General features: G+C 44.7%; 1 protein-coding gene across 1 annotated transcript in view; it reads right to left on the bottom strand.

Annotated features, from left to right (window-relative positions):
- Positions 1-10,056: 10,056 nt before the first annotated feature.
- The window catches only part of EFCAB5 (EF-hand calcium binding domain 5), a 110,012-nt gene continuing 96,617 nt past the window's right edge, over positions 10,057-23,451 (bottom strand). Inside the window, exons 19-21 of the mRNA XM_073565427.1 lie at positions 16,709-16,938; positions 10,632-10,728; positions 10,057-10,241 (exon numbers count right to left, since the gene is read on the bottom strand). Of these exons, the coding sequence (XP_073421528.1) occupies positions 10,081-10,241; positions 10,632-10,728; positions 16,709-16,938 (488 nt within the window). The 3' untranslated portion in view covers positions 10,057-10,080. The remainder of the gene's footprint in view (positions 10,242-10,631; positions 10,729-16,708; positions 16,939-23,451) is intronic.

Raw genomic sequence — 23,451 nt, 5'->3', positions numbered from 1 at the left:
CCACAGAGCAGGACCGACCTCATTCCGGATAAACAATTACAGCATACATAAACTATCCACTTTCCGATGTTTGCTTTTATACTGATTTGCTGATTAATGTGTGTTATGTTTTAAGGTTAAGGGATATTTGTGAAGTGAGTTTGTTTATAAAACGCATAATTATTAGCAAGTCCCAGCGGGATCGTGAGCTGTTGTATATTGTATTTTCATTGTTCCACTACAGTCTTGCTGCTGCCGGAATATATATATATTCAGCACAACTTTATATTATACTTATATATTTATTTTCATAAAACCATTAGACCCCTGTAAGGTTAGGGAGGTTGTCCTGAATCAAACATTTTCTATTTTTAAGCCACAATGTGTTTATATCACTTTGACAGTTCTAATAAAGACATTGTAGCTGAGGCTCACTACATGCACGCAAAATGTCAGACGACTATTACACAGTGATGTTCTACCTCCAGCCAATACAACCCCATTTGGACCTGAATTTCGAGTCAATGTCTTCTCACTTGGGTGTGTTTCTAACTGGATGATTGAAAAATGATAAAATGACCTTTTGTATATCATTTGGAATACCCACATCTATTTTATACTATCTTTGTACAGAATGCCATGCCCCAGCCAATTGGTTGTGGCTCTCCTGACTTGTACTTACAACCTCATGAAAATGTCAGATCAAGTCATGAGACCCTCAGACATTCCAGGGATTGTGGTCTGTACCTGATCCATATAATATAGATGTGTGAATTCAGCCCTATTGTACTCTGTGTGCCATGAAAACAACAACCAATCTTCTGTTAATATGAAAAGTAAACTCTAGGAATAATTTAGCCCAGAAACTGACGTCCAACCATCTACCCCGGTACTTTTTTACTTGGTGACATGTTCCTCAAATTCAAGTTGGTCCAATTTACTCGACGCTCTGAAAGACCAGGAAATCAAGCTAGCTAGAGCAAGATGTGCCTAATTTATGGATCAAAGTGTATAGAGCAGAGAAGGGCATAGCCGCATGATTGTCCAACGTGAGTATGTTGTCTCAAAACTACACTAATAAAATGGACTTTGCAGCTTAGACCTTACACCAAGGGTGGAGAACCTTTTTTTCTGTTATGGGCCATTTAGTTGGACCATTACTCGGGGGCTGTACAAAATTATCAACATGAAATCTATCTTGCTATATTTGGTCAAACATTTAATTAACTCACCCCTAATGTGATAATTGAGCAGCTTCTAATTAGTGTGGCTGTGATGTTAGGTGGTAGTGATGACATTGCTAATCAAAACTGCTTTTCCAGATTTGCGTCCGTCTGAAGTGCAGGCGACTCTTTGCGATGAATTTTGAACAGAACTTGCAGCAGTAAATTCTGAACACAGATGCATATTGCACTGCAGGTCTCCTCGTGGGGAAGGGAAATTCATCACTGCTCATGTAACATTTATAGAACTCAAGTAGTGAGAGATCTGCAGTATACATCGCATAGGAGATACTGAGACTGCCGTATACACATCACATAGGAAACATTGTGCCTGCAGCTTGTACATCACAGGAGATGCTGGGGCACATGCATCACAGGAGACCCTGCGGGCACATACGTCACAGGAGGTGCTAGGGGCATATACATCACAGGAGATGCTGGGGCACATATATCACAGAACAAGCTGGGGCACATGCATCACAGGAGACCCTGCGGGCACATACGTCACAGGAGGTGCTAGGGGCATATACATCACAGGAGATGCTGGGGCACATATATCACAGAACAAGCTGGGGCACATGCATCACAGGAGACCCTGCGGGCACATACGTCACAGGAGGTGCTAGGGGCATATACATCACAGGAGATGCTGGGGCACATATATCACAGAACAAGCTGGGGCACATGCATCACAGGAGACCCTGCGGGCACATACGTCACAGGAGGTGTTAGGGGCATATACATCACAGGAGATGCTGGGGCACATATATCACAGAACAAGCTGGGGCACATGCATCACAGGAGACCCTGCAGGCACATACGTCACAGGAGGTGCTAGGGGCATATACATCACAGGAGATGCTGGCGCACATATATCACAGAACAAGCCGGAGACACATACATCCCAGGAGACACTGGGGACACATACGTCACAGGAGGTGCTAGGGGCATATACATCACAGGAGATGCTGGGGCACATATATCACAGAACAAGCTGGGGCACATGCATCACAGGAGACCCTGCAGGCACATACGTCACAGGAGGTGCTAGGGGCATATACATCACAGGAGATGCTGGCGCACATATATCACAGAACAAGCCGGAGACACATACATCCCAGGAGACACTGGGGACACATACTTCACAGGAGGTGCTAGGGGCATATACATCACAGGAGATGCTGGGGCACATATATCACAGAACAAGCTGGGGCACATGCATCACAGGAGACCCTGCGGGCACATACGTCACAGGAGGTGCTAGGGGCAGATACATCACAGGAGATGCTGGGGCACATATATCACAGAACAAGCCGGAGACACATACATCCCAGGAGACACTGGGGACACATACATCACAGGAGGTGCTAGGGGCATATACATCACAGGAGACTCTGGGGCACGTATATCACAGAACAAGCCGGAGACACATACATCCCAAGAGACACAGGAATGGCTGGGGCTGGGAGCCTATATACAGCAAAGTAGGGCTGGGGTTCTATATGCATCACAGGAAGGACAGGGGCTTCCACTGCACTTGTCGGTGGAATTGGAGCGCACTGACTCCGCCCACAAAGCATGTCCTGACTTTATTCCACGTGCTGCAGCGTAGTGAACGCTGCCTGCGTGTGCACACAGTGCTGGTGGCAATTAAAGGGACCACCCGAGCACTGCGGTCCCTGAGAATCTGCCTGGTGGCCGGAGAAAACGGTTCCCCACCCCTTACACTATCTGCAGAACTCACATAGGATAGAGGTAAATGATAAATGAGATCAGATCACATCTTGGAATTTCGTCTACATATTCAGGTGTCAACATTATATAATATGTAATTCTGCCCACATGAAAATACTCCATGATATCATAGGCAGACACGAGGCGGAGAGGGTCCTTGTGCAAGTACAAAATATGTGCCTTTTACAGTCCAATAGTTCATCATAATGCACCCGTTGCTGCGTCTATGACAGAAGCTGATTTGGAAGTGGAAGCGGTCCCCTCGCCTCTTGGGCCCCTGTTCGGCGGCACAGGTTGCATCAATAGTATGTCCACCGCTGTATATGTCCAAGACCTCCTCAAACACTAAGGCTTTATTGACACATCAATATTTTTGATCAGTATGCCAGTTCCAGATGGGTCTCCAATACATGGAACAGGTGTCAATCTTTCAATTATAGTTTTTCTCTATAAGTTCCAGTCCTGGATTTGCCCTACAAACACTGATGCCAAATATTTTCATGTGAATAAGCCCTAAGTTTGTTACCTTCCCCTGCAAGCCTTAAATATAAATGATCATTTCAGCGATCTAGTTAACTTTAGAGCTGCCCTTGCAAGCGCTAAAACAAAGAGCTTACAAGCATGCTCTCCTTGCCTAGGTAACTGGCCACCTCTGCAGACTGCAGAGGGGACTGGTAACCAAGGGAACGAGCAGTGAACTACTTTTAAAAATCACTCTGTTTTTGGGAATGGAGACTAGTTTCTATAGGAGGTAAATAGCAAAGTTTTTAGTTTTTGCACGCACTTTGCAATTTTACACATTTAACAAAATTAACCTCTTTAAAGGGATAGGCTATGTGCCCACTTTGCTTTTCTGAAGCAGAATATTCCTGAGCGGAAACGCACACCCTCTTCCCGGGAAAACGCATGCGTTTTATGCAGCGCTTTTGTAAGCGTTTTTAACGCTTTTGTTAAGTGTTTTAGCATGCGTTTTCCTAAGCGTTTTTGCAATACAATTGTATGTATTAATGAACATGCTGCGCTTTTTTTCTGCTAAGCGTTTCCGCAGCGGAAAAAAACGCACCATTAGCACAACATGTGCGGATTCAATTATGATTACATGGGATGCTTTTCTTAAGCGTTTCCGCAGCAGAAACGCGCGTCTAAAAGCGCCGCGGAAACGCTTAAAAAATTCAGCGTGGGCACACAGCCTTAAAAAACATGACAATGAGGTTTTTTTCTGATTATCACTTACTTATGTACACATGTAAAGTGCCATGGAATAAATGGCGCTATAATAATAAATAATAATTAATAATTATTTCAAACTTTTTAACACATCTCAGAGTAGAATCAGTCTTAATTCAGTCATCACAAGTGCGAATCCTGCTAACAATGAGTGAGAATTCGCCACAAGTCCTTATTTTGTATAATATTCTATTAGGAAATCATAATATCACTATATAGGTATGTACGGACAGTTTAATATCTTTTAGAAGATTATTCCTGGAAACATGGCCGCTTCACTTTAATTGTGCTTTTACAGGAACCCGAAGCCGAGAACAGATTATCTTTGGGATCAGGTAGCACAATAACAAGAGCATCTTATCACGGAGCAATCAGTGCGACAGCTCTGACCCGCTATTGGCAGCGTATTACCGGCAAGATAAAATAACAGACAGATGTCTTTTCCCAAACTTTTCTTTTATTAAAAAGATGTTGTTGCTTGGAATGTTATTACATAGATGGGATCTCTCAGACTCCATTCAGAAAATTGTAACCAGTTCACTGCTATAGAGACAGAAATGCTGAACGATGGGCTCCTCTTCAGAGTAGCGGGTGTCAAAGATACTGAAGGGTTAATGACAAGACCGCATCATCATCATCATCAATATTATTATTGCTGCAATTGTAATTATATTATTAAATAACACCCAATAAAGACCAAGAGACAAATTAAAGGGAGCCTGTCATGTCCTTTGTAGCATGTGAAGATTCCCCAGTGCGTTGTTAGTAATACAATGTGTATCACTAACACGTTTTTCCTATTAAAATTACTGCAGTAATACTGCTAAACAAAACCAAGACACTTGTTATAGTTATATCTTACTTGCTCCTTTAGTCATAGGGTTGTGCTTCATTGTGTTCAGTCAGACTTGTCCCCGACCACGCAATTTGAATTGTTCCCGGGGTTGCGCCGACATCACTGTAAATCCTGCACTTGCGCAGTGTGTATTGTGTGAGGCGCGCTTGCACATTGTCCATCAGCGAGCCGCGCATGCGCCATGACTAGCGGCTCCCCAGGCATGCGCACTCATACAGTGAAGCTGGGAAATAAAACCAGTTTCAGTGCGCACGACTCGGCGTGGATCGCCAACGGACAATACTCAAGCACAGATCAGCAACGTACTGCTGCGCAAGCACGGGAAATACAGTGACTTCGACGCAACCCTGGGAACAGTTCAAATTGCGAGGGCGGGGACAAGCCTGACTGAACACAATGAAACACAAAGCTATGACTAAGGCTAGGTTCACATTAGCGTTTTAGTCCGCAGCATATTATCCTCATGCGCAAACGCATGCAAAAATGCATGTTTACGCAGCGTTTTTATGCGCATCATCTTACGCATGACGGGGAAAAACTGCTACATGTGCATGCGTTTGTATGCATTTTTGCATGCGTTTGCGTTGTTTATGCGCATGCGTTCGATATGACATCAGACAAAAATGGGCGTGTCTCATGGGATTTCTATTTACATTTTGAAGAACGCATGTGTATCGAACGCATGCGTACGCATGTCCTTGCGTACCAATGCGTTCACATAGACAGTAATGCGTTTTTTTGACGCACTTATGCGTATGCCTGCACTCATTTGACGGATTTTTGACGCCTAAAAAAATGCAAAATGTTGCGTTCGCCGGACCCCGCCGCACACAGCGAAACGACGCATGCATACGCAAAAGCATGCAAACGCATGTCCCTGCGTACACCATGTTAACTATATGTATGCATGACGCATGCGGATCTATGCGGGTAAATTGCTGTGCAAAAAGACGCAAATGTGAAACCAGCTTAAACAAGCAGGTAAGATATAACTAAAGTGTTTTTTTACAAGGATTACAGTGGCGAATTTAATAGGAAAAATGTGTTTGTGATGCCCATTGCAACACTAACAACGGACTGGGTATTCTTCACATGCTACAAAGAACATGACAGGTTCCCTTTAAGCTCTTTTGGTGACTATCACAAACTTTCAACCTCTCTTTGGTGTTTTCGAATCTTAACTATTAAAGATCTATCCTTAGGAGAGGTCATCAATATATAAACTATTCTTACTTTTGCAATTATCAATATATAAGTCCTTAACAACCACTTTATTGCGTGTAAAAATGTGCTACAATGCATCAGTATCTCTATAAACATACAAGCCATGTCAGTACTCCTGTAATAACATGCTAGGCACTTTGCTTCCTAAGACGTACACCCACAAAGCGTATGAGTTTCATCTTCATAGCAGTGCCATCTATAGTGATCCAAGTATGTCAGCCACAGGTCCTTCCAACAACACTTTCAAAGTAGGCACATATGGATGGAATTATAGGTGGCCAAACACCTTGGAAAGCTGCTTCCGACCATCCTAAACACATGCATGTTGAGTTCTGCTGAAAATGCATGTGTTCTCAATAGACACAGAAGAATAAGCCACTGCTAGACTTCTTTGCTGGCAGTTCTTCTGCAATGAGAACAAAAAATCTGACATGTTGGAATCCAACATACTCTTTCTCTACCATGACATATTCTATCAGTGTAAAGTTTGGACACCCCTCATACACATTAGAAGGCAGAGGGTTTGGCCAACATTCATCTGTTAAGTATGGTCACCTTATAACTGTTACACACCTGTCCCTGGATCTGATCCCTTCACTTCGGTCTGCTGCCGTCTGTTGAGTTCCACGTTGGGCTTTGCAGGTTTCCTGGCATGAGTCATAATTTCCGTAGGCCCTTTAAGGCCCATCAGGACACACACCTGTGTCCTCAGATTGTTATTTAAGACTTTAGTTTGTTGCTGTCTTCTTTTGCACTCTAGGTTACTAGGTTCTATCTCAGCTGCTCTACTGACTTTGCTGCATACATCTTTCTGTTCCCAAGTTTCCTGAGGGTGTCTTGTCCTCACTCTCCACGTGTCATCCTGCCAGCTGCACTGACACTCAGGGCCTATGTACCCACCCGGACCTGGGGCTTAGTGGGTACACTTCACCAAATGTGCCATAATAATGTTATGATTGAGCCTACACACTCACAGGGGTAAAGTTCAAACCAGGAGAGACACAACAGCTGAATTCAAAAGTTCCCTGTTCAGACTAGGAAAGTCGCTGATTTGACCCTGCCTGACCACCGTGGTTGGCACCCTAAAACTACGTAATTGAGCCCTCACTAGGGTGCCAAGGAAATGCATGGTAAAAATTAAGTAGCAAGTTTTTGAAGGTCTTACCTCCTAATTTTGTTCCTTTTTGGTCATAGATACAGTATTTTATAATTTTCTTTTTTTAAGATTAGTTATTATTTACTGGTTGCTCAATGGCACATCATATTGCAGTTTTAAATGTTTGTTTAGTATTTGACAGATCGGGCGTTTCTGAATGCGGTGATACCAAATGTGTGTGTGTGTGTGTATATATATATATATATATATATATACACTCGAGCAAGTGGTAAATCTATATTTAATGTCAACATATTTTACAGGGTGAATCTTTATGCCAAAAGGAACAAATTTGAGGGGTAAGACTTACCAATTTGCAAAATTAATTTTTCCTTGGCACCCTAGCCCTCACTCAGTGTCCACTGACCCCAAATGTCCTTAAATGCACCCTCATTAAAGACAATGCGCAACACCAAAGCAATATTAAATATAGAAAGAAATACGCACAAATTAGAGGATGAGGCACAGGCCTATGAACGTGTTCACACAGTCACACAGGAAAGATGGAGGAAAATGAACAGAACTAAAAAACAAACGGAAGAAGTGGAAACCTCCCAGACCCAAAACGAAGGAGAAAGTGCTAGAGAGGAAGACAAACAGACCGTAGGAAAGCAACTTAGATTACAAAAAAAAAATCTCTAGGGAGCTGGATCTCCAAACACCATCAACCTTGTAGTATAGCCAGCAAAGAAGACAGGTGCAAGGTGAGTATAAATGGACCCTTACAAGCTGTGATAGGTCAGAACCAAATAGGGAAGTGAGAGACACCTGAATAGAAGCAAAGAAAGGATAGAAAAGAAAAAAAGAAGCATCAACAGTTGGACAGAGAACAAATAGGCTGTGGCTCATCAGAAAGGGAAAGAGACCACACAGCAAGAAGTCACCAGATCAAATCCTGAAACCAAGGCATGATAAATAACTGCACAATGAATATAGTCCAACCACATAAATGGCTAAGGAGTGATTGTCCAGACTAATGAATGCACACAGTAAGTCAGACTGATAGGTGAATAATAATTGTGAGGAATAAAAGGCAAAGAAGGGTAATTCACCAAGACTGGAGTTTCGATCCATAGTCCCTTACAGTAAAATATGCCAGATACATTTAGAAAGCCTCTTAATAAATTTGGCTCATCTTTCAGTTAACATATGTGGGTCGCCCTCCCAGGGCTGTGGGGTACTCGGTACCGGGCCGGTGTCAGCGGAACGTGCCACAGCAGCGGTGACCCGGTCCATGACCCTGGGCGCCCAATTAATAGGGGAAGTTTGAATGATGGAATGTAGTTAATGGAATAGTTCGTGACACCACCTGTGGTGTTCGGCAAGTGAGATGTTAAGCCGACGCTGCATGCAGATCCACTGGGACTGATGGTATGGTGCAGCAAAGATGTAAAAGCTCCCCACAGGTGAAGCTGTAGTCTCAGGGCAGTGTAGATGTAGGGTTAGAGGAGAGGCACAGGCGGTGTAGAAGCTGGTACCCCGATGTAGTGGTACAGGGTGTCTTAGCGCAGGAATAATTGGAGGACACCAAGGCATGTAGTTCCAAAGCTTTACTCACAGTCTGTAGTACACACAGGTGCCTGCCTCCGTGCCGTGTCCTCCGGGTCAGGGACTCAGTCAACCTCCAGGTCAGATGGAATGCTCCCTTCCAACACTCCGCCAACATGTGCCTTTCTGAACGTCTCCTCTTATAGCGCCTTTGGTGCGAAGTACTCCTAGTACTGAGTTACACTGGAGTTCCTCCTGACAGATGTTCCCAAGAACCATACTTGTACGGCAGACAGCTGTAGCCTGCTTCGGGGACTCCTTACTCCTGAGTCCCGGCTCACTATCCAAGTTGCTGTTGTGCCCCCAAGTCTTAGATGGGAGTAGTGCATTTACAGCTCACTACTCTACCGGTGTCTGCTGTAGGACCATTAGTATCCATACAACCTCGGGGACCGGGCCCTGGCCTTGCGCTTAGAACTTCTAGGCAGGGTTCTCTCCTAACCCACGTCCTCTGTTCCCTTTTGCTCCTTCGTTCCGTACTAGTCTCTCCTTCTTATGGAAGATCAGGTTTCTATTCAATGTCTTTCTCCTTCTTTCCTTTCCCATGCCAGCAGACCAAGGTCACTGAGGTCTGCTGCAGCACCTCCTTCCTCCATCCCTCTCCCAGGGATCTTCTCTCCTCACTCTCTCCCACTGACTGACTGACTGACCTGAAATCCTAAACCTTCCCGCTCTTTTATGTATTCTAACTCCACCCGCCTCCCAGGACGTTTCATGTTCCAAGCAGGGAGCCACCAAAGGTGCTCTGCTACACTCCAAGCAGGGAGCCGCAATGTGGCTTTGCTGAACTACTGTGTTGTGTGGGGTGCAGGTGTTGGAGCGTGGTCAGGAGCCTCCAACCTACCTGGATGGTGGGGTACCACACCTCAGGAGGAGGTGCAGTACCTCTGTGGCAACTGAATCCTCAGGGGCGCCACATATGCACCACTGTCAGAAAATAAATTCCAGTCATGGAATCTGTGAGGCCATGACTGTCCTAGCCTCTTTTATCAAAAATTTGGTGTATATGGCATAAAAGTGTCTAATCCTCATATCTCCACACACTTCTTTCAGTTTGTATAGTTAAATATGCTCAGGTGTTGAAGTAAAAGGTCACAACATGATTCATCTTGTCATATTCAGTTACTATTTATTCACATTTGGTTTGGTGCTGGCACAGAGACCAGGGTTGGTGACTGCTGTGTGTTCTGCATTTTCTGGCTGAGCTCCATCAGGGAAAGGCAGGTGAAAGCCCAATTATACAGATGTTCTGCTGGAATGGAGCCGTGTCTCCAGACCGCTCCTCTGGGAACACCTGAAACATATCAGTCACATATTATAGGATGTCTTGGCAATAAGTCAAATAACTCACCTTATATTAAATCCCATGAAAATAATATAGTCTGTTACCATGTGTAACTGGCCAAAATGTGTGATGCATTAGTTCTGATCATTTCCTGGTGAACATATATATTTTCTGATCTACTTAACAGCTAACCCCCTGTGCCCCCCCAGCAATGTATTCCTTGGTATAAATTGCCAATTCCGACAAATATTAGTTAATGGGATAACTTTAGTCTAAAAATCTAATTTGAAAACCCAGTGTAGAGCAAGCTCACATGGCCCCCATCCTCGGCTTTAACTACTCTGTTCCTGCATGGAGGCTTAGTAATAGAAAATCGATTTAAGGGCACGCTATATTTACCTTTAATATACTTAGTAAGGATCTCTGGATTGAACTGTACAGACTGAGCAGTGGGGTCAAAAGACAATATCTTCCGTATCAAATCACTATTCACTTTCTACAAGTATATAAAGAAATGATGTTAGAATTAGATTATTAAATGAGTTGTCCAGTTAAAACAAGGTATCACCCATCGGCACGATAGATGATTACTTGTTGATCGGCTGGTGCCATACCACTGTGACCTGCAGCACTCAGTAGATTGGGGAAATTTTATCCCTGACAGGGCACTTTATCTCCATTACAAAATGGTGCGGCAGGTCAGTCGCCCAACGGCTGCTCCATTCATTCTCTTAGGCCGGAGTCACACTGGCGAGGAATACGGACGAGTGAAAGGCGTTAAAAGCAGACATTACACACGGACAAATGATTCTCTATGGGGCAGCTCCCAACAGCCGTATATTTCTCGGGCGTATTCTACGGTCCGTGCCAATCGCAGCATGCTGCGATTGTCAGCGTACTACGCCCGTAATACGCCAATGCAAGTCTATGGGTGCGCTAAAAATACGGATTACACACGGACCACACATGTGACTTGCGAGAAATACGCACCCGGTGTCTTTTAGAAAAGCCGGCAATTCAGTGCGCGATACAGTAAACTCACACTGACAGGTTTAATAAAGAAACTAAAGAATAGATATATACACACAGAATACATATATATATATATATATACACTCACTGGCCACTTTATTAGGTACACCTGTCCAACTGTGTGTTAAGACTTAATTTCTAATCAGCCAATCACATGGCGGCAACTCAGTGCATTTAGGCATGTAGACATGGTCAAGACAATCTCCTGCAGTTCAAACCAAGCATCAGTATGGGGAAGAAAGGTGATTTGAGTGCCTTTGAACGTGGCATGATTGTTGGTGCCAGAAGGGCTGGTCTGAGTATTTCAGAAACTGCTGATCTACTGGGATTTTCACGCACAACCATCTCTAGGGTTTACAGAGAATGGTCCGAAAAAGAAAAAAAATCCAGTGAGCGGCAGTTCTGTGGCCGGAAATGCCTTGTTGATGCCAGAGGTCAGAGGAGAATGGGCATACTGGTTCGGGCTGATAGAAAGGCAACAGTGACTCAAATTGCCACCCGTTACAACCAAGGTAGGCAGAAGAGCATCTCTGAACGCACAGTGCGTCGAACTTTGAGGCAGATGGGCTACAGCAGCAGAAGACCACACTGGGTACCACTCCTCTCAGCTAAGAACAGGAAACTGAGGCTACAATTTGCACAAGCTCATCGAAATTGGACAGTAGAAGATTGGAAAAACGTTGCCTGGTCTGATGAGTCTCGATTTCTGCTGCGACATTCGGATGGTAGGGTCAGAATTTGGCGTAAACAACATGAAAGCATGGATCCATCCATCCTTGTATCAACGGTTCAGGCTGGTGGTGGTGGTGTCATGGTGTGGGGAATTTTTTCTTGGCACTCTTTGGGCCCCTTGGTACCAATTGAGCATCGTTGCAACGCCACAGCCTACCTGAGTATTGTTGCTGACCATGTCCATCCCTTTATGACCACAATGTACCCAACATCTGATGGCTACTTTCAGCAGGATAATGCGCCATGTCATAAAGCTCGAATCATCTCAGATTGGTTTCTTGAACATGACAATGAGTTCACTGTACTCAAATGGCCTCCTCAGTCACCAGATCTCAATCCAATAGAGCATCTTTGGGATGTGGTGGAACGGGAGATTCGCATCAGGGATGTGCAGCCGACAAATCTGCGCCAACAGTGTGATGCCATCATGTCAATATGGTCCAAAATCTCTGAGGAATGCTTCCAGCACCTTGTTGAATCTCTGCCACGAAGAATTGAGGCAGTTCTGAAGGCAAAAGGGGGTCCAACCCGTTACTAGCATGGTGTACCTAATAAAGTGGCCAGTGAGTGTATGTATATATATATATATATATATATATATATATATATACAGTCATATGTTAAAGTTTGGGCACCCCTATTAATGTTAACGTTTTTTCTTTACAACAATTTTGGTTTTTGCAATAGCTATTTCAGTTTCATATATCTAATACCTGATGGACTCAGTTATATTTCTGGATTCTAATGAGGTTTATTGTACTAACAGAAAATGTGCAATCTGCATTTTAACAAAATTTGACCGCTGCAAAAGTATGGGCACCCTTATCATTTTCTTGATTTGAACACTCCTAACTACTTTTTACTGACTTCCTGAAGCACTAAATTTTTTTTTTAACCTCATTGAGCTTTGAACTTCATAGCCAGGTGTATCAAATAATGAGAAGAGGTATTTAAGGTGGCCACTTGCAAGTAGTTCTCCTATTTGATTCTCCTATGAAGAGTGGCATCATGGGCTCCTCAAAACAACTCTCAAATGATCTGAAAACAAAGATTATTCAACATAGCTTTTCAGGGGAAGGATACAAAAAGTTGTCTCAGAGATTTAACCTGTCAGTTTCCACTGTGAGGAACATAGTAAGGAAATGGAAGAACACAGGTACAGTTCTTGTTAAGCCCAGAAGTGGCAGGCCAAGGAAAATATCAGAAAGGCAGAGAAGAAGAATGGTGAGAACAGTCAAGGACAATCCACAGACCACCTCCAAAGGCCTGCAGCATCATCTTGCTGCAGATGGTGTCACTGTGCATCGGTCAACAATACAGCGCACTTTGCACAAGGAGAAGCTGTATGGGAGAGTGATGCGAAAGAAGCCGTTTCTGCAAGCACGCCACAAACAGAGTCGCCTGAGGTATGCAAAAGCACATTTGGACAAGCCAGTTACATTTTGAAAGAAGGTCCTGTGGACTGATGAAACAAAGTTTGAGTTGTTTGGTCATACAAAAAGGCGTTATGCATGGAGGCTAAAAAACACAGCATTCCAAGAAAAACACTTGCTACCCACAGTAAAATTTGGTGGAGGTTCCATCATGATTTGGGGCTGTGTGGCCAATGCCGGCACCGGGAATCTTGTTAAAGTTGAGGGTTGCATGGATTCAACTCAGTATCACCAGATTCTTGACTATAATGTGCAAGAATCAGTGACGAAGTTCAAGTTACGCAGGGGATGGATATTTCAGCAAGACAATGATCCAAAACACTGCTCCAAATCTACTCAGGCATTCATGCAGAGGAACAATTACAATGTTCTGGAATGGCCATCCCAGTCCCCAGAACTGAATATCTTGAACATCTGTGGGATGATTTGAAGCGGGCTGTCCATGCTCGGCGACCATCAAACTTAACTGAACTGGAATTGTTTTGTAAACGGGAATGGTCACAAATACCTTCATCCAGGATCCAGGAACTCATTAATAGCTACAGTAAGCGACTAGAGGCTGTTATTTTTGCAAAAGGAGGATCTACAAAATATTAATGTCACTTTTATGTTGAGGTGCCCATACTTTTGCACGGGTCAAATTTTGTTAAAATGCAGATTGCACATTTTCTGTTAGTACAATAAACCTCATTTGAATCCAGAAATATAACTGAGTCCATCAGTTATTAGATATATGAAACTGAAATAGCTGTTGCAAAAAACAAAATTGTTATAAAGAAAAAAGGTTAACATTAATAGGGGTGCCCAAACTTTAACATATGACTGTATATACATACATGTCATTGTGACAATTGCCGGCTTCTCTCAAATCATTCCCCAACCCGACATGAAATGACACATGGTTTACATTCAGTAAACCTTTTAATTTAAAGTTTTTTTATATGTCCTTGACTAATAATTAGATGAGGGTTTGTGTGCAAAATTTGGGAGTTGTAGTTGTTATTTTAAGGGGTTAATTCATTGTTAAACACTGCATGGGCTTCCCATTGCCCTATATTGGTGGCGAGTAGGTTAATCTAACAAAGGGTTAATGTCACCATTCGATTGTAAGGTGACATTAACCCTTTGTTAGATTAACCCATTTGCCACCACTACAGGGCAATGGGAAGCCCACGCATTGTTTAACAACAAATTGACCCCTTAAAATAACAACTACAACTCCCAAATTTTGCACACAAACCCTCATCTAATTATTAGTCAGGAACATATAAAAAAACATGAAATGAAATGCTTTACTGAATGTAAACCATGTGTCCTTTCATGTCGGGTTGGGGAATGATTTGATAGAAGCCGACAATTTAATTAGCGGCTATTCTGCTATGAAGAACTCTGTGAAATATATATATATATATATATATATATATATATATGTGTTTATCTCAATGACTTGGGTGTGTGTGTGTGTATGTATATATATATATATATATATATATATATATATACAGTATATATATATATGCATTCTATGTGTCTATATCTATTTGTTTCTGTTAGAAACCCTGTCATAGGGCTCAATTATATGTCCATTTTGCAAGGCGGCGAGAAAATCTCGCCATACGGATGCCATACGGATTACATACGGATGCTGACATGCGCAAAATCCGCGACCACACCTTGCTTACGGATGACATACGGATCACTATTTAGGGGTCACTCATCCGTATTACGCCTGTAAACTACGGACCGTATTTTGCGTCGGTTAGTGTGACCCCGGCCTTAGGGTACGTTCCCATATTCAGGAATTGCTGCAGCGGCCAGATGTTATAGAATAGTGGATGAGATATCTACAAATCCCATGTCCACTGTTCTTGTATGTGGATCACCCGCCGACACAGACATGCGGTGCGTCTTTCAGGACCGCAGCATTTCAATTTCTCTTGCGGAGACTAGTGTCTCCGCAACACAAATTAAATCGATTAGAATGTACTGAATGTGGTAAATCTGCCCGGTTCAGTGAACACATGTGGATTTACCTGCGTTAAATAGAACACAGTAATTTGGAAGCAGTCCAAAGCGCAGCTGGTTCCGTATCGTGGGCACATAGCCTAAGAGGCTACCGTAAAAAGCAGAGTGCAGTGCTCGGCAGTCCTATATGGAATGAATGGAGCAGCTGTCGAGCGTGAATATGGCCACTCCATTCTTTTGGGAAAGACGTTCCCCAACATGTTGACTGGTGCGGGACCCAGTGGTCTGATCCCTGCCAATAATCAAGCCCGCATCTATCTTTTAGATAGGTGTTAACTTGTTTTCGCCAAACAGTTCAAGCAAAGCATGCTGCATTATTTTGCAAATAAATGACACAAAACAGACACCCTACTAAAATCATTTGGGACCTGTCAGATGTTGGAGGTGTCTGCCATGGGAGTTATCTGGTACAGCTGTAAATTTCATTCTCATCTAAGACCAGAAGTAGGCGAAGTTCACATGTCCAGTAATTATCAGTTTGAAACTGATCCTGTAAACAAAACAAAATCACGATCCTTTTCAAATGGAGGAAAAACGGATGGCTATGTATTGCATTTGTTTTCCATAAACTTCAATGTATAAAAAATAAATAAATGGATCCAGCTGAAATCTGTTTTTTTTTTTTTTTTTTAACTGAACAAAATAGTTGTGTCTGCACAGCTTTTCTGTCCTGCTAATATAAATGATCCATGCTGGATGAGTTTTAAACAGATCATTACTGGACATGTGAACTTCGCTAATTAAGTCACCAAGTACTTCCAAAGACCGTATCATGCACATAGTTCACATAAGTGCATAAAAAAATCATCCGATTTCCATCCAGGAAAAGATGAACAATTTTTCATCTGTATTGTCCTTCTTCATACATCATCAGCTTTTAAAATTTATAAGACCAAATATCTTCTCCTATGTTAATAATGTATCCATAAAAATCAGATGTTATACAGTCGATCCATACAGGATCCGATTTTTTTTTTCCTTGCTCTCCCATAGATTCAAATGGGCGAGTTTCCATCCATTTAAAAAAAAAATTTAATCTCAACAACCCAGTTGAATAATTTTAGTCCTAGTGCTGTCCGTGGGATGTCAGTTTTTTAAATGGACAGCCTACGGTCGGAAATGACTGTCGATTGACTTTAGTCTCAGGCCACGTGCACGCATTCTGTATTTTGTCAGTATTTTACATTAGCATTTGTAAGCAAAAATCAGGAGTGGAACAATCATTATTCAATATCTTATTGCATATTGACCCACCAGTTTGCACTGATTCCAGCTGTGAATCTCCTCTGAATCAGCCCAGGCTGGACAAAATAGCAGTAACACAGCCTTGAGGATACTGTGCACCATGACAGGAGGCTCCTTGTAGCTCTTCAGTTCAGCAAATGATTGGTGGTCCAGTTTACTGACGCACTGCCTCAGGTCTTGCAGCATGAAGCGATGGAATAGTACTCCCACTCTCCTCTGTCCTGACCCTTGTTCTGCCTCTTTAGTCAAATAAATAGAAAGGAAATCGATTAGAACACAAAAAAATGTAATCGAATTATCAGCACATTCTACATTGCCTTTTTGCTTGTTCTGCATAAAAAAAGTGCTAAGACATAATGTAGGGCAGATAAACTTTTGGGTATACCCAGGGGTGAACCTAGCCTCTCTGCTGCCTGAGGCGAACAGCAAAATTACGTCCCCTCCGCACACAAAGTAAATTTTTAGATCTATATTGTAAAACTGAGTACAATAGTGGACATTTTGATTTAGATAAATAGAAAAAAGGTGTCCAAACACAAGGATGTCAGCGCCATCACACGCACATACAAGAACAACACAGAAGTATCCAGAACAAGGATCATTAATGGCAATAATAGGCCTGGCACAAGGCCGGACTGCCGGACTGGGACAAAAATGCAGCCCTGCCACACAAATCCCACCAGCCCACAAACTATAACCCTCATCAGCCCCAATCAGTGAATTTTTGTTATAATTTGTCGTCCCCTCATCACTCTCTTAAAGGAGTTATTTGAAGAGCCACATGTGAATGGCACCACAGTGCATACGATTGACCACAGCTCCATTTACATGGTGCTCTTCAAAGCTACGTTTCCCAGGATCATGGGGTTCCCAGCGGTCAGATCCACAACAAACAAAGTCATCCCCTATCCCCACATAGTGCTCCATACAGTATTATGGGCCCCATATATTACTGCATACAGTATTATGCGCCCCATATAATGCTCCATACAGTATATTGGGCCCCATATATTACTTCATACAGCATAATGGACCCCATATATTACTTCATACAGTGTAATGGGCACCATATATTACTTCATACAGCATAATGGGCCCCATATAATTCTTCTCAGCATACCCTGCTGCTCTGGTCTCTTCAGTGTATTCTGATCCTCCGCACTGCTTGGCACAGTGACATCATTAACTTTACATGTATAATTGTCCACTTGGACTGATAGTAATAGTAATTTGTTTGTACCCTGTTGTCTGGGGCTGGCCCACTTTATGGGGGTGCTCAGGGCATATGATTATACACCAGTAAAAAGTATGAAAGGCTTAATGTGACCAGTGCCACCTAGTTTCTTATCCCTCTTATTCTACCGGTACTGTGGGCACACTGACTGGTACTGAGGAAAAGAAAGAAAGAACAGAGAGAGAGAGAAAAAAGAAAACAGAGAAAGAGAGAGAGAAAGAAAGAGCTGAAAGAAAGAACAGAGAGAGAAAGAAAGAACAGAGAGAGAAAGAAAGAGGAGACAGAAAAAAAAGAACAGAGAGAGAGAAAAAAAAGAAAGAGGGGAAAGAAAGAACAGTGAGGGAGAGAGAGAAAGAAAGGTGAAAGAAAGAACAGAGAGAAAGAAAGAAACAACAGAGAAAGAAAGAGAGAAAGGGGAAAGAAAGAGGGGACAGAAAAAAAAACAGAGAAAAAAAGAAAGAGGGGAAAGAAAGAACAGAGAGAAAGAAAGAGAAATAAAGAAAGAACACAGAGAGAGAAAGAAAAAGAGAGAGAAAGAAAGGAAGAACAGAGAGAGAGAGAACAGAGAGAGAAAGATTAGAGAAAGAAAGTTACAGAGAAAGAAAGAGGGGAAAGAAAGAACAGAGAGAAAAAAGAAAGAAAGAGTGGAGAGAAAAAAGAACAGAGAGAAAAAAAGAAAAAGGAGAAAGAAAGAACAGAGAGGGAGAGAGAAAGAGGGGGAAATAAAAACACAGAGAAAGAAAGATGGGAAAGAAAGAACAGAGAAAGAGAACAGAGAGAGAAAGAGAGGAAAGAAATAAAGAACAGAGAGAGAGAATGAGGGGAAAGAAAGAGAGCAGAGAGAGAAAGAACAGAGAGAAAGGAAGAACAGAGTGTGAGAAAGAAATAAAGAACAGAGAGAAAGAAAAAGCAGAGAGAAAAAGAAAGAAAGAAGGGAAAGAAAGAAAGAACAGAGAGAGAGATAAAGGAAGAGGAGAAAGAAAGAACAGTGAGAAAGAAGAGAGAAAGAGAGGAAAGAAAGAACAGAGAGCGAGAGAAAGAAAAAAAAGAAAGATTAGAGAGAGAAAGAAAGATTCTATAAAGATACTATAGCAGCCTGGCTCCCATTGTAGTGCCCACCTGAGCCTCCCGATGCAGGACATATCATGGTCCGGTCACATGGCCGGCATCTCTGAGTCCAGGGCGATCCCGCTGTCGGGGGACACGGTGATGGATCTGAAGCATTCCCTGAAGTGCCTCCATGGTTCCGTCACAATCTCCTCCCGAAATTACCTCATTTCTGGTCAGCTTCTAGCATGTCACTTCCGGTGGAACATCATGTGTGAATTTTAAAGTGCTCCTCAGGGCTCCGCTATGAACTCCTGTGTCCGCCGGAAAAGTAAGCTCCTGGCCGGGGCAGACTCTCAAAATTGGGACTGTCCCGCTGAGAGGTATGGATGCTCCCAACCATACACCTTGTACACGTATGGCTCCGCACACCTCATGCACACACGTTCCACTTCTTATGCCTCGCACACACACGACTCCACTCAGTACACACATGGCTCCACTCCGTAAACCTCGTACACATGTGGCTCTGCCCCGTACACCTTTTACACACATGGCTCCACTCCGTAAACCTTGTACACATGCGGCTTTGCTCCATACACCTCGTACACACGCGGTTCCACTCCATACACACGTGGCTCCACTCCGTACACACATGGCTCTGCTCCGCTCCATACACACATGGCTCTGCTCCGCACACGGCTCAGCTCCGTACACTTTGTACACACAGGGCTCCGTTTTGTACAGCCCATACACACAGCTCCACACCGTCCAACCCTTACACACGCGGCTCCGCTCCGTACACCCCGTACACACGCTGCTCCGCTCCGTACAGACGCGGTTCCACTCTGTACACCTCACACACACACATGGTTCCACTCAGAACACACATGGCTCCACTCCGTAAACCTCGTACACACGCGGCTCCGCTCCGTACACCCCGTACACACGTGGCTCCGCTCTGTACACCCCGTACACGCGCGGCTCCGCTCCGTACACCCCGCACACACGTGGCTCCGCTCTGTACACCTCGTACACACGCGGCTCCTCTCTGTACACCTCGCACACACATGGCTCCACTCTGTACACACATGGCTCCACTCCGTAAACCTCGTACACATGCGGCTCTGCTCCGTACACCTTTTACACATGTGACCACACTCTGTACTCCTTGTACACACACGGCTCTGCTCCGTAAGCCTTGTACACATGCGGCTCTGCTCCATACACCTTGCACACACGCGGCTCCACTCCATACACACGTGGCTCCGCTCCGTACACTCCGTACACACACTGCTCCGCTCCGTACAGACGCGGCTCCGCTCTGTACACCTCGCGCACACACGGCTCCACTCAGTACACACATGGCTCCACTCTGTAAACCTCGTACACATGCGGCTCTGCTCCGTACACCCTTTACACACGTGGCCACGCTCTGTACACCTCGTACACACATGGCTCCACTCATTAAACCTTGTACACATGCGGCTTTGCTCCATACACCTCACACACACGCGACTCCACTCCGTACTCACACGGCTCTGCTCCGCTCCATACACACAGGGCTCCGTTTTGTATGCCCCATACACACACAGCTCCACTCCGTACAACCCGTACACGTGCGGCTCCGCTCCGTACATCTCGCACACGCACGGCTCCGCTCCGTACACCTCGCACACATGAGTCTGCTCTGTACACCTCGCACACGCACGGCTCCACTCCGTATGTGGCGCCCCTGAGGCTCGGTCACCACAGAGGTACTGCACCTTCTCTTAAGGTGTAGTGCCCCACCATCCAGGTAAGGTGGGAACTCCTTTCCACACTCTAACACTCGCACCCCACACAACAGGGTAGTTCTGCACAACCACATTGCAGATCAGTGCTTTGAGAGTAGCAGAGCACCTCTGGTGGTTCCCTGCTTGGAACACTGGATGTTCTGGGAGGTGGGTGGAGTTGAGATATATAAAAGAGTGGGAAAGTGTAGGATTCCAGGTTCAGTCTGGCAGAAGGTCAGGCGGGTAAGAAGTCACTCAGACAGGAGTGAGGATCCCTGGAAGAAGGGATGGAGGAAGGAGTGCTGCAGCTGCCTCAGTGATCTGAGCCAGCTGGCACGGGAAAGGGAAAGAAGGAGAAAGACGTAGAACTGAAACCTAAGCTTCCATAAGAGAGAAGGATCAGTACAGAACGAGGGAGTAAGGAGAACAGAGAGGACGTGGGTTGGAAGAGGAACCTTGCGTATAGGTTCTCAGCGCAAGGCCGGGGCCCGGTCCCCGAGGTTGTATGGACACTTATGGTTCTGCAGCAGACACCGGTGGAGTAGTAGGCTGTAAATGCACTACTCCCATCTAAGACTTGGGGCACAACAGCAACTGATTAGAGAGCTGGGACTCAGGAGAAGAGAGTCCCCGAAGCAGGCTACAGCTGTCTGCCATACGAGTAGAGTTCTTGGGAACATCTGACAAGAGGAACTCCAGAGTACCACGGTACTGGAGCTCTTCACACATTAAGGCGCAATAGAGGAGTTGTTCAGGAAAGGTACATGTTGGCGGAGTGTTGGAGAGGAGCTTTCCATCTGGCCTGGAGGTTAGCTGAGTCTCTGATCCGGAGGACACGGCCCGGAGGCAGGCACCCTTGTGTACCGCAGACTGTGAGTAAAGCTTTGGAACTGCAAGCCTCGGTGTCCTCCATTCATTCTTGCGCCAACCCGCTTTGCACCGCTACATCTTGGTACCATCCTTTACACTGCCTGCGCCTTTCCACAACCATTACAACTACACTGCCCTGGGACATCAGCCCTGCCTGTGGAGGGCTATACCATCACTGCTGCACCATACTGTTAGGAATGGGTCACTGAGGAGGAAAAAACAACACAACGCTAAGTCTCAGAAAACCAGAGAGGTTGGTAACTATGCAGACTGCAGAGCCCTGATCTTAACACACAACTAGAAGCAGTCGTGGAGCGTGCCTACGGTGGTCCTGGATGCCTCGTCACAACCAGAGAGCTAAATAAGCCTAAAGTAAGAAAAGAGGAAAACTAACTCCCCAGAGCAGACCCCAAAGGAAAGACAGCCCCCCACATGTATTGACGGTGAAGCAAGATGAAAACACAAACAAAGGCAGAAAAATAGGCTGAGCAAACGATGGGCCAAACTAACTTGAAAGGACAGGAAAGGAAAGATACTGTCTGCAATCTGCCAAAAAACCCTACCAAAAATATTGTCCAACGCTTCTGATAACAAAATTAGCCCTGAAGTCACTAGACTTCTCCCACTATATCAGCACTCTGGAATATTCTGAGACAGAGCAAAAATAGGCCATGCTAATAAAGGACAAAAAGGAAAATTGGCAAATACAGATAAATAAGAGTGGAAAGTCAGCACAGCCCAGCCGGGCTGGCTGACCACACAAAAACTGAGTTGACCAACAAGAGCAAGTGTGAACATTAGCAAAAAACAAACTTAACTTGAGATGACTGGAGCAGAGCTCAAGTCCAAGACCTGAGAAACAGACTGAATCACCAGCAACAGGATAGGGCGTTGGCTGTCTTATATCCAGTCTGATACTCCAGAGATCCAATCACTATCCTCCTCGTCAGGTGGCAGACCATTACCAATTAAACTAACCTCACTACCTCCTGTCACTACCAGAGGGAGAACGGAAGGAGAACTCCCAGCTGGTGGAGTAGAAAATGAGCTCATAACACCATACCATCTGTCCCCGAGGATCTGTCTGCAGCGTCGGCTTAACACCTCCCTTGCCGAACACCACAGGTGGCGTCACAAACTATTCCATTCCACTTAAACTACATTACATCCCCCCATTACTTGGGTGCCCAGGGCCACGGACCGGGTCACCGCTGCTGTGACACATCCCCCCCTGACACCGGCCCGGTACTGAGTACCCCAGAGCCCTGGGAGGGCGACCCATGTACACCTCGCCACACATAGCTCTGCTCCGTACACCTCACACATGTGCGGCTCTGCTCCGTACACACATGGCTCTGCTCCGTACACCTCGCACACACATGGCTCTGCTCCGTACACCTCGCACACATGCAGCTCCGCTCCATACACCTCACACACATGTGGCTCTGCTCCGTACACACATGGCTCTGCTCCGTACACCTTGCACACACACGGCTCTGCTCCGTACACCTTGCACACACACGGCTCTGCTCCGTACACCTCGCACACACACGGCTCTGCTCCGTACACCTCTCACACACACGGCTCTGCTCCGTACACCTCGCACACACACGGCTCTGCTCCGTACACCTCGCACACGTGTGGCTCTGCTACATCCACACTGTAAACCCCTCCTGACTCCCCAGAAACTTCCCTCATTTTTCTAAATAAAGAATATATACAAAAAAAAAACTTCCCTCATTCAGCACCATGACAACCAGCACAGCAGAGTCTTGCATACACTGAGGCCCCTAATCATGTGACCTCGTCTCCTCCCCTCCTGTGAC

Source organism: Dendrobates tinctorius, unplaced genomic scaffold, assembly GCF_039654945.1.
Source record: "Dendrobates tinctorius isolate UK_male_01 unplaced genomic scaffold, ASM3965494v1 ptg000016l, whole genome shotgun sequence".
In the NCBI taxonomy this organism is placed as follows: domain Eukaryota; kingdom Metazoa; phylum Chordata; class Amphibia; order Anura; family Dendrobatidae; genus Dendrobates; species Dendrobates tinctorius.
This window is presented reverse-complemented; position numbering and strand designations above follow the sequence as displayed.